At 37.2% G+C, this 12688-nt stretch overlaps 1 protein-coding gene across 1 annotated transcript; it reads right to left on the minus strand.

The window, feature by feature from the left end:
- Positions 1 to 4982: 4982 nt before the first annotated feature.
- LOC116505610 (cationic trypsin-3-like) lies at positions 4983 to 11730 on the minus strand. Its single transcript, XM_032212944.1, is given in 7 exon segments — positions 4983 to 5164; positions 5167 to 5203; positions 6977 to 7112; positions 8311 to 8506; positions 8509 to 8567; positions 10321 to 10483; positions 11691 to 11730. Coding segments are annotated over 7 exon segments (741 nt in total). The 3' UTR covers positions 4983 to 5054.
- Between the last annotated feature and the right edge of the window lie 958 nt (positions 11731 to 12688).

Here is a 12688-nt window from a genome sequence, read left to right on the forward strand (position 1 = left end):
AACAGCCGCGATGTGGCCCTTCTTTCTGCACTTGCAGCAAAGGGCATTACGAACCGGCAAGAGGCTCAGGAGTGGCGGCCACCACAGCTGAGGCAAGCGCCTCCATCCCAGACAGCCATTGACTTGAGGCGGTCAACAGAGTCATCAAAATCAGCGCGGAGCTCATCAGCCATCATCTGACAGTGGACAGTAGAGTGAGGCAACACAGGCAACGCAGACGTCGGGAACCTCCGGACATCTGGAGTGGACTTACCAGCCATCTCATAGGCCCGGGCTTCATCCAACGCCGATCTTCATGGAGAGTTCCGAGCGGGACAAGATGCGGCAATGGAGATTGATATCGAGCAGTCCATAAATGAACTGCTCCAAGAGGGCATCTTCCAGGTCTACAAACTCACAATGTATGGCGGCAGCCCTCAGCGCAGCCATATACTGGCTGATGGATTGGCCCTCGAGTTGAATGCAGCACCTGAAGTATTGCCGTCGGGAGTATTTGGACGGCGTTGGCTCATAGTGCTGCTTGAGCCTGGCCATGAGAATGTCAAGGGGCATTGTATGCACCGGGGTCAGTGCTGAAAGAGCCCTGGCAGTGGCAAACATTTCAGGGCCACAATAGTGGAGGAGGGTGTCCCTTTTCCTCCCCTCAGGCAAGTCAGACAAGTCATGAGCCTGAAGAAAAACCTCAAAGCGCTCAAGGAAAGTGTCCCAGGATTCAGTCTCAGGGCGGAAAGCGGCGAAAACAGAAGAAGGAGCCAAGGCTGGGACGTCGACGGGGTCCGTTTCGCTCATCCTCATCACCAGTTTTAAGACTCGAGCCTGAGGTGAATTCAATCTAACTTTATTGCAGTAACCAACAGTCAAGAACAGAACAACAAATGAACACAGAGCCCGCCTGACAGCTATTTATACTTGACAGCTGTCAGGTGGGTAGCCAATTGGCTGCGCTTGTTTCTCCCGCCGGCTGGCAGCTGCGCCAGAACCAATCAGAAGCCTCGAGCTCTGGCTGCGGTTGCCGGCTGCGTCAGGAGGACGCAACACGTACTTCCTTCCTTACTTCCTTACTTCTTTACTTCCTGACTTCCTTACTTCCTGGCAGGTAAGTGGGTGCTGATGCGGGTGTTACTGTGTGAGGGTAGGATGAGGGATTGTGTAAGTGGCTGAGAAACTGTCATGGAATGTTGAAAATTAGGATCACATGACCATCGCAACAGCCCTGCCACGCTGAAACAGTTGAAGTAGCCCTGACTTCCCCAAATTTCATTCCTTCGGGAATAATGGTCCTGAAATTCTGTAGGTTAGCCCATTTGCAGTACCTTTGTTGGCAAACTTTTGTCCTGCGATACACTGTTATGCCCAATTAAAGGTTACAGACACAATAGCTATTTATAATATATACTCTAGATATCCTGGTTTCTATATAATGTCTGGCAAGTTTATAATATTTTGATATATCTAGTAGTTTTTCATAGTATTAATGATCTTACAGATCATGATTAATCCATATAAATCAATGCCAGTGGATTACTTTTCAAAAAATCACATAGATTGAAGATGATGGAAGTTGAGGCCCGACACATGTAAAAAGAACTTGCTTCTGGAAGATTGACTTGAGTTAACTATTTATGGTTTGATACGCCAATTGTGTCCAAACATGTTGTCAGTTATGAAAACAAATAATCATGGATTGATATGATGCTGCTGTCAGTGACATGTAAATAAAAGATGGCAGAATGCATTTTATGATGCAGATGAAAAATTATTCATTTCAATCTCTTTATTTTGAAGCAGATGAACACTGATCTGAAAGGCTCTCATTTGATTCAATTTTAGCTCATTCTTAAATGCATGCACATGTCTAATAAATGAATAAGAGCCAGAATATATGGTGTGAACAGCAGCAAACTATATATCTGTCATTAAATTCAATATTGCTGCATTATATTGGAAGAAAGGCAATATCTCAAGAAAATTAAGTAGCTGATAGTTATTCCAGTTGACTGAAATTATTTCTATATTGATCCATTCAATCTATAGCAGACTATAGCAAATCAAGTATAAATACCATTCAGTTCATACTTAAAATATTTAGGACACAAACTCAAGGAACCATATGAGTTTCCCAGGATCTTCCTTTTGATAGACAAAATAAATCTATTTTTTGAATCTCAAATCCAGGGTTTTTACTGAAGGTGGAGCTAGAATAAATATGAAAACGTAAAATATTCTGTTATGAGGTTGTGAGACTGTAGTAACTGTTGATAACAAATAGTAATAAAGAGGTTCCATTTCCCAGAGATTCTCATCTGCATTCAATTCTGTTTAGTTGAAGAGACAAGACATAATACGTAAACAATAGTCTGGAGCAAACCGAGATATTATGTTTGCCCTTGCACAATTCATTTTTAAAGCTAGCCAATATTCCTGCACCCAGTGGATTAGGACTATGAACTGACACTTTTTAAATATTACAATATAGAAATATTGCACTATAGAAACTAGATTCTATATTGGTATAGAATGTATCTTGAATTTCAGTGGATCTAGTTCCAGTAGGAGATATACCGTCATTATAGTGTACATTGAAACTTCCTGCTTTACATTATTATGACACTGTTTTGTCACATTAACACCAGAGATAAATGAGATGCTCTATTGCAACAAATATGTGTATGAAGTTTGATAAGTTTTTGAATCCATTCTGATGTCCGTCCATCATGGAGAGCAGATTTGCTTGCAATTTATGCTGATTAAAGGAATATTTGATCTCTTCAGCAGAATGTATTCCTTCAATATATTTTTTGCATTGATTAATTAATTATCCTAAAGTATAGTCGGGTTCACTGCTATCACAAAAAGGTTTGTTTGTTCTTTCCACCAGCTGTGCATGCTAATTTAATCATTTACAGCCAGGTATTTTTATCCAGGTTACCTACAGAATCATCTTGTCCTACTACTCATTTGCCCCATCTGATTAAGCAGGGAAGGTATTCCTCATCAATCAAGGAATTCTGACTGGCAGAATCCAGAAAGAGAGATTTCCCTGCCGTTGCCTGTGGGACACTCTCTCCCCAGAGGAAGATAGCAATAGCAGTTAGACTTATATACCGCTTCATAGGGCTTTCAGCCCTCTGTTAAGCGGTTTACAGAGTCAGCATATTGCCTCCAACAACAATCCGGGTCCTCATTTTACCCACCATCGGAAGGATGGAAGGCTGAGGTCAACCCTGAGCCGGTGAGATTTGAACAGCCAAACTGCAGAACTGTAGTCAGCTGAAGTAGCTGCAGTGCTGCATTTACCACTGCGCCACCCTCCCCTCTTCCAGAAAGATGTGAAAACGTGATTCTGTATCCTTCTTTGGGATGCAGATAGGAACACACACAGCCAAGGGATTGGTTAGTGCCCTGAAAACTACACACACACACACCACACACACACACACACCTTTTATTAATTTTTAACATCACTTGCTTCTTTGACATTTTATATATGCTTTTATGTTTTTAATATTTATTGTACAGTGCCCAAGCCTCTCTGTGAGGGTAGTTTTAAATTTGATAAATAAATAAGATAAATAAAGTTGTCTTCTGGGTATAGACTCTATTTGAAGCCTTTCTTTCTTGTACAACCAGGTATCTAGCATTATAATCACTATTTCTGGATATGATCTCTTTGGAGAAAAACTGACCAGATCATAAGTTTCCTTTTCAGTCTATCTATATCATACATGGTTCAGTGCTTCTGCCCTGTGCATTTTGCTACATATTCTTTGCTTTTCAAAATGTCACTTTGTGTGATTTTTGTGTCCTTGTGTGTTTATTTGGAAAGGCCACTAGCATTGCCAAATACTTTGGAAAGTAAAAAAGGGAGGAGAAACAAGAATCTTGTGCATTCCAAATATACCTCATGCAGAATTTTGGCATGGATCTAGTTAATTTCAGAACCAATCTCTCCCATTTATTTTTGCCATCTCGTTTGATCCAATGGGATGGCATTCTTTGTGTCATATCTATTAAACAATGTCATTTGGTGGGACCAGGAAGAGTGCCCTCTCTTTTGTAGCATCTGCTTTGATTCATGGGATCCCAAATTTGCTAATATTGTGGAAGTCCATGAAGGCTGGGTTGTTCCCTCAGGCACTGGTCTGAAGTACAAGTCAGCTCATCATTTTTCCATGATTAGAGTTGTGTTCATTCACAACTGATATTTTTAGTACTTTTTCATTGTATTTTGTTTTTATCTGCTTTATTCTTTATTCACACAATCACAGTTGAAAGATGGGCATCTCTTTAGATTTATATAATTAATAAACTATTGACCATTTTTGGAAAAAGTTTACCATAAAAGGGTATTCTTGGAGCTAACTATAATTGGAAATGAACTATGCAGGAACCAGCAAGAACATTTGCCATAAAATTGGCAATTAGAAGAAAGCCCCTAAAATACACCATAAGAAAATGATTAGAGAATCCCTCAAATAGAAAATCAATAAAACCACTCCGAAGCATTCCGAAATGTAGTAAATTGGGGATAATTTGTTGACTTGGTTTTTAGATGTCTCATTTCCTATGTTTACTTAAACTCCTTTAGATTATATTGCCTTATCGCATAACTACTAGAGAAAATTCAACAGATGGAACAGCTCAAGTGACTAAAACTTCTTGATGGCAGTAGTATTTCCCAACTCTGAAAAAGTGAGTTGTGCCAGTTTCTGATTTATTTTTTTTAAATAATTTTTGTTAAAAGGTTTTATGCATCTAATAAGAAATGCATTCAAATAAAAATAAGATAAATAGAAAAGAAAGAACATAAGACAAATCTTTTGTTCAATCAAGGAACAACATACATTCCATTGTGTCTCTCCAGTGGTTACTCCTTAAATTGGCAGAAAAATAGGCCTAACTTTTTCTCTTTATATCTCTGCTGTTTAATAAGCTGCTCAATCTATATGACTATTATTAAAATAAAAACATTAAACAGAGAGTAAGGTAATCAGGCTTTATTTATTTCATTTCATTCTCTATTAAGATGAATCACATTAAGAGAAAGTATCTGTTCAGTTGGCAGCTATGATTTGATTGATCCAGTCGGTGTATCTGCAAACTTTAGTGTAGACTCCAGGATAGCCAGGCAGGGCACAACCGATACCCCAGGAGACAATGCCTGGAGCACTCCGTTACAAACCACGGGACCACCAGAATCTCCCTAAAAGGCAAAAAGAGTGGAAAACAAGAAAGGTTTGATATTCTAGTTGACTATAAATAAAATGAAAAATTGTTACTGAATTCTTTAAGCCTACACTAAAAAGGAGCTTCAGATCATAAGGAAACCTTGTTGAACGATTACCCAAAACATTTTTGTGTTCCCAGCTAAATTCTTCCAGGCTTCATAACAATTTAGGAGTTTGTATAGGGTTTCTTCAAAACCAAGAGGAACCTTTGTAATCTTCCATATTTTTAAATCAAAATGTAAGAAAAGCAGCCACATTCCCCTTCCTACCAGTTCAGTTTACAATGTCAACAGTGCCCTACAAGTAGCCCTACAAACTAAAAAAATTGTTAAAATAAGAATGTTTCTTGGTCTCTTCGTGCATATCCCTGTATCATATGACTCAAAATATATGTTCATGAAGTATGATATAAATGTATCAATTTTTTAAGCGAAAATTGTTTTTCCAACCAGTATTTCCTCCTATGACTATGCATATAGTCTTTTGGATAACATGACAAACTTATTGTTTGAGCTACTTGAAAACCGTACAATTCCTCCATGCACAGCAGAATATGCAAGAATAATAGTGAGATGAAAACTTAGCATCAAGGAATGTATGCATATTTGCCATACAATATGGCTGCAGTAGTATTATTATTTATTTTGTTGTTATCTTTCTTATTCCCCATTCTCTTATTTGGTATTATTCTTATTATGATTATCATTATTCTGTTGCTTGCATATACACTGAGAGCTTTGGAGACAAATTCCTTGTGTATATAATCACACTTGAATTGAATATTCAATTCCAGCCTGAACATTCCAAGACTTTCTTTCAGAGTTCCTGATTCAATCATGTATCAATATTTGGATTAAATTACTGTTAGTTTAAATGTAATGGGTTGCAAAAGGAATTTGGACTGATTAAAATGCAGAATCACAATATATTCAATTAAAATATCTTTATATGTTACATTTTGGGAGAAACATATTAGCTGTGTTCCAAATTCCAAAATTGTCCATATTATTGCAAAATGTTTTAGAGGTTCATAATCAACAGTTAATATTTCCTGTACAATTGAAAAATAACACTAAACTAGAAAATTGGAAACTGAGAAGAATTGTGGAACAAATAGTTGAAATGAGGTGGTTGCAGTTTTAAAGAAAGTTGTCTTTGTATTCTATATTCTTAAGCAGCTCAAATTTCTGTAAAAGATTTGTTGAGCATTTACCAGGCAGGGCTTTGATGTATGTTAGTGTGTGCTACAATTGCACCACATGAATTCATATCCATAACAATGTTGATTAGAGGAGAAATGAATGTAAATACGTATATGTATTTTTTATATTTATATATATTTAGCCATAACTCAACTCGGGTTTTATGATGTGTGGTCTGCAATTAAAAATATTATCTTACACTAAAGGAAGGTCTTGCTACATGCTAATCTGAAAAGAGGTTTCAAGAGGTTTCCACTTCTATATATGACAGCTTTTCATTAACATAGTGGAAATCTGAGCAAATCTTAAATCCGTGCGGTCAGTATTTAACTTAGTGTTTAAAACACCAAGCAGTTCTCATTCCTATTTTTTTTAATATCCTCTTTTTTCTTTTCTATTTTTTTTCTTCTGCCTAGTTTATTTCTGCTTTGCTTTGGGGTAATGCTTACCTATTTTTGTTGAAATGTTAAAAGAATAGTTAAATATATAGCTAAATTAATCCTGGATGCATATAATTTCAGTTGGTCAGAAAGCAAGTGTCCTCACCTGACAAGAATCTTTGCCACCCTCTAGGTATCCAAGACAGACCATATTTGGGGTAATTTGTCCTGGGTAAGCAGCATTGCATTCCTCATCACTTAGGATTGGTGCATTCAGGCATTGCAGAAGATCAGGGTAGTTACTAGAAAGAAGAGAAAGGAAAAAATAAGGAAATGGACAGCAGCTCATGAAATACATGCTTTATTTTAACATTTGTTAGTCTTAAAAGATATCAAAAGAGACTCTAAATGATCAGCAGCAAACCCCTGTAATTTAAGATGTCAGAAGAGATTCTGTTTAAATGATCAGCAACAACCCTGTAATTCAAGACAAGTAAAAGCACTAGCTAGTTACATAATTTTATGGAATATGATGTCTGAGATGAGGTAACCAACTCAAGACAAAAAAACTGCCTCAGAAAAGAAAAAAGTGGGATTGATGCACATTCATTTTCAGTGCTCTAAAACCATCCGAACCAGCATTTATAGGCTTATATTAGTTCAAGGCTCAGTCCATGAATTGTTTTCTTCTTAATGCTAGAACTTAAACCTGGCATTTCATAATAGATTCAAGTTGCCCCTGAATATCTCTAACCCTGTGAATACTTAAAACATTTAGCAATTCAACAGTGATTAAGAAACACATTACTAGGTTTAGGAAGTGTTGTTTGCATTTGATGATGCAGAGGGCTTAGGGAAAGGTCTTGAAGGATAAGAGGCAAAGCTTCTATCAAGGCAATAGTCAGATAAGGGGGATTTGAGTGGAGGCCAAGAAAATAACTTGGAAAACTGTCTCATATATATCCCTTCATAGTTCACATGTGGATAAAATGAGGGAAGGGGAAGCACATTCAGTTTGCAAGATTGTGTTGTTATTATGGTTTGTCACACAGGCAACCTGGTGTTTAGGATGGGTTTGACATTTTAATCCACCTACTGAGTTCTTTCAAAAGACCTGGGATGGGCAGATCTTGTTGCTAAAAGTTATAGGCAGCCTGACTCCCAGCAGCTCTAGGTAGTTTACAAATTAAAAACAAGCAACAATACAAGAAACCCTAAACAAAGACAGAAACAAAAAAAAGACAGAGAAAACAAATCTGGTTAAGAACAAAGAAATGTAAGAAAAGGGGGCATCAATCATCCCATCAAATCTTGAGCAAATAGCCATATCTTCAGGGCTCTTCAAAATATGAAAGGCGGGAGTCATTTGAAAAAGCTGACCGACATGGCATTGGTTCTTAGTCTGGTCTATGTTGTCGGGCTGACAGCAGGTAGCAGCAATTACAGTTCTTCAGTCATGTATCTGGGAATCAGATTAAGTTAACCAATTCTTGTTAATACTCACCACCATTGCTGAGAGTATTGCCCCATCCTGAGATCAAGCAACTAGTACCAATTGCTGCACATCCATTACTCAAAGAGATAGGTGAGACACTTGCATCAATAGTGACAGGTGATTCCAGCTTGATGAGCATGATATCATTATCCAAGAGCCAAGAGCTGTACTCTGGATGGACAATTATTTTGCAGGTTTTTTAATCTGTTCGCTCCCTTCATTTTCCACCATATTGTGCTCTCCAAGTATCACATTCATGCGGCTGAAAGTTAATGTTGCAACATTATATTTGTTGTACAATGTCTGATCTCAATCTGAAAAAAAGCTTTGAATACCTTATGCTAAAGAAAAAGCAATCAGATCATAGTTTTAGTAGACTCCAATCTAAAAAGGGAACTTTGCATGTATTCATGATTAATATCATAAATTTCACAGAAACAGAGGCTAAAACAATTCTAGCCTGTATAGTGCTGAATATGAATTTAGAGAGTCTACTTTTATCCATTTTCACAACAATACAAATTCTGGTATTAACCAAGAAAGTCTGACGTTTGTTTTATGAAATTCACATTTCCCCCAAAGCATCTGAAAAAAAATATTCTTGAATTTTCATACAAACAAATATAGCTACATATTAAAAGAATGTACATGTGAAGGAATTTACATTTTAAAAAAGCCCAATGTAAGAAAATGCAAATGTCAAAGAAAAATAAGGTAATCTTTTTAAAGCTGCTTAGACATTACATATACTGGTAACTGTTGCACAAATTAATGGAATATGTATAAAAAGCCTCCTCCAACCATTGTAAAAATACAGATGGTAAATTATTATTATATATTCACAACAATGTGAAGTCACAGCAGACAATTATTTAACTGGTGTTGGCCTTTATAGCATAAAGTTCTTTCTAAGAATCTAAGCTCTGAACAACTTTGGGTGGTTCACAACAATACAATTTAGTGATGGAGGTGGAAATTAAACTTTGCCCTTAAGCACAAAGTAGCATTTTCTCATAAGACAAAATGCAAGAGAAACAAGCCAGGAACCTTCCATTTTCAGGATTAGGTTCAGGTTTTATGCTCTAAGTATAGATGAAGCGTACTGAAGCTTCAAAGCCTTCTTAAGGTGCAAAATAAAATAGCACAAGACTATTCCTGACTTTTGGCAGATAGTATAAAACTTGTGGCTCAGGCTTAACTGTTGTACTGTAATTGTTAGAAACAGACAGTTTGCCTTCTAATCAAAATATTTTCTGCTTGCTGCATTTCATCCTTGGATCACCTCCCTGACCTTTGAGATCCTGAATAGGATTCTACTCTCACATACTGGATCCGGATGCAAAAAAAATGTGAATCAGTTCTATGATAGGCCATTTCTGAAGGAATGTGTGACTTTCAAGTAATGAGTTAGCTTAGCAATTGATGTAAGGAGCCCTTATAGATCATTATCATTACATTTACATTTACATCTGATGAAGTATTTTTTTTGGAGTATTTTATTAATACTTATAGGCCGCCCTTTTCCCTGAGGGGACTCAGGGCGGCTTACATAAAATGAGGGGAAGGGATATACAAACAATAGCACATACAATACATAAAGTAAAATAATAAGCAACATTCATTCATCATTCGGGTGGGGGCAATTATCTTTGTCCCCAGGCCTGACGGGCTAGCCAGGTCTTGAGGGCTGTGTGGAAGGCCTGGACGGTGGTGAGGGTACGAATCTCCAAGTATAATTGATTAATTTAAGATATTTCCATACAACAATCACAATCTATATCTGAGTGGACAGTTATAGTCCTGTAAGATTACCTTGATATCATAAGCATTTTTTTTGGCTTAGGGATTGATTTTTAAGAATAAAACACAGACTAGGAATAAATAAAGTGGAATCACAAGTATGCAAGACTTTCGTGAATGAATATGACATTGATTTGTTGGTGGTGCATTTTTAACTTCTATGTGCTTTTAACAGAAATTGCTTTAAGATCATCATAAAAATACTCTTCACTTACGATTTGTAACAATGAGCAGCTGAAACAACCCATTGTTCGTTGATGAGGGAACCACCACAGAAATGATAGCCAGAATTCAGTGAAACCTGATAAGGGACAGAATTTCTCTGGCAGGTATATCCTCCAACAATCTTGTCATCATCATCCTCAAAGGGCGCAGCAACTGATAAGAACAGGAGGATCAAAATGATTAAATACAGCACTAGTATGTAGCAAGCCAACTGCAGTATATGTTCCTATTGACACCATGAAGCAATGGGAGAAGACCATCATTGGTAATTTGAGGCATTTTAGCCTCAACTGAGATTACAATGGACTATTGAATGATCAAATTATTTCAGCATTCCTAATATATGTTTATAAGTTCCCCAAAAGGTGATCATCGGCTGTGGTTTTTGCTTTCTCAGATTCATATGATGCATGCAGGTTTATGTAGATATGTGTAACATATCTGCAAGTTGTGGAAGATTGGAGCAATCTATATGTTTCATACATAAAATTATACACACATGAATAATGAACACTCATATATACACATATAAGTACATACAGTAAATTGGATATCAGAGTGAATAGTTTTAGGCATCAAGCCATCTTAGAATATGTTTGTATTTCATATATTTTGAAGCAAATAGCAGAGAAGAAACAGTGAGAATTGTTACCAAAAAGCAATACCAAAATCAAATGGTAAAACCTGATTTATACTCAAGTGAATCTTCAGAAGAGAGAAGAAAGGTTAGGGACATTTGTTTGTGCATGTCTTTCTACTGTTAATAGATTTAGCTTTAAGTCAAGTACAAAGGAAATTTAGGACTCTCTTTCAAGTCAGACATACAAGGAATTTCACTTAAATTGAATCCAAAAGAGTCTCACAAAGGCTTCCTTGTGCCGAGGGAGGTTTCTTACACTTCTTATAGCAAAACATGTATTCATTAGAGCTTAGTACATCTTAGAAATTGCAGGGTTCTAAATGTTTCAGAGAAAATAGTAGAAGTATATAAATAAAGACACTGCCCATGGAGAAAATGGCAGTCTCACTTAGGCATTCAACTGATTCATGTGGGTATACATAAAATTATACACCCATGAATTAATGAATAATGATTCAAGAATATCCTTCAATCCAAAGGATACCCATCAGCCTTTGCTTAATAAAGTCAGTTAGAAAGATAACAAGAACTGCCTGGAAATATAGTAGAAAGATGTAATGGGAAAAGAGAGGATACTTTAAAGCTATATATTTGAGCCCTAAAGCACCCACTCGTTTAATGCCCCCGCTGAGGAAGTTGGAGAGAAAAAGATGGCTGTGCCCACTGTACCCACCAACTTCAGAGACTGTAGAAGAATCAAGTAACTGTTTTAAAACTCACGTGCTGCTCCGAGGAAGGCAAAGATCCACAGGACTTTCATTCTGTCTGTTGGTATTTTTAAGCTGGAATAGAAAGCCCTGAAGGAATCTCTCCCCATTTATACCCATCCAGGGATCTTATCTTTATGACCCAAGGCCACAACAGCTCCCTACTTCCCAAGGTCTTACATATGCATAATTACCAATTAATCATGTATTAGACATTTTCATGATATACTATAGTGATAGCAGGATTCCAGGTGTCGTAAATCTAAAGGAAAGCATTAGGTAGATACTCACGCACCATTTGAACTGTGTGCTGGGTCTTCTATTGAGCCCTCTATCTACCTACTTGAATGTCTCTGAATGTTCTAAGATTTTTTTGGTTTGCAAAGCCTTAGCCACACTTGTCCACAACAAAAGCCTTTCAAAGAAACCTGACAAAGACATGGTTGCCAAAGCTCAGATCTCTTCTTAGCTGAGGCAAAATTTAACAAATCACCGAAAAAATTCCCATACTTATGTCAGATTATGTTATTCTGGAAGACATAAGTAAGAACCATAACTTTTTTGTCTACTCTTCATTACATACAGTAGGGTAGATTTCTGTTAACAGCTTGATCCACTTGTGGTCCTGATCCAGAGAGTTTACTGGCAGTTATCCCAGTTTGCCCAGTTCATCTTGGTTTTGCGTAGATCATCTCACTCAGAATCAAATCCCTGGATTTGATTGCATAGTGTGAAAGAACTGTCCAATTAGCGACACTGCAAGGTCTTCTCCATCAGCACCAGCACCAAAACAGCCACCTAAAGAAGAGATATCCTTCTCAATTTCCATAGGTTTCATGAAGGACGTGATCTGCCCCCATAAAGGTTTCTGATCTTCCCTGAAAATGTGATGGAGTCATTGAGACAGAAGGTGGCATGGCCAGCAGAACAACTTACAGAACAAGAAGGCTGAAGACCTTATGTAGTTTGAGGTTTGAGTGATGCATTGCAGAGTAGTGAAAGCAAGAGTAT

This window comes from Thamnophis elegans, chromosome 3, assembly GCF_009769535.1.
Source record: "Thamnophis elegans isolate rThaEle1 chromosome 3, rThaEle1.pri, whole genome shotgun sequence".
NCBI classification, from domain to species: domain Eukaryota; kingdom Metazoa; phylum Chordata; class Lepidosauria; order Squamata; family Colubridae; genus Thamnophis; species Thamnophis elegans.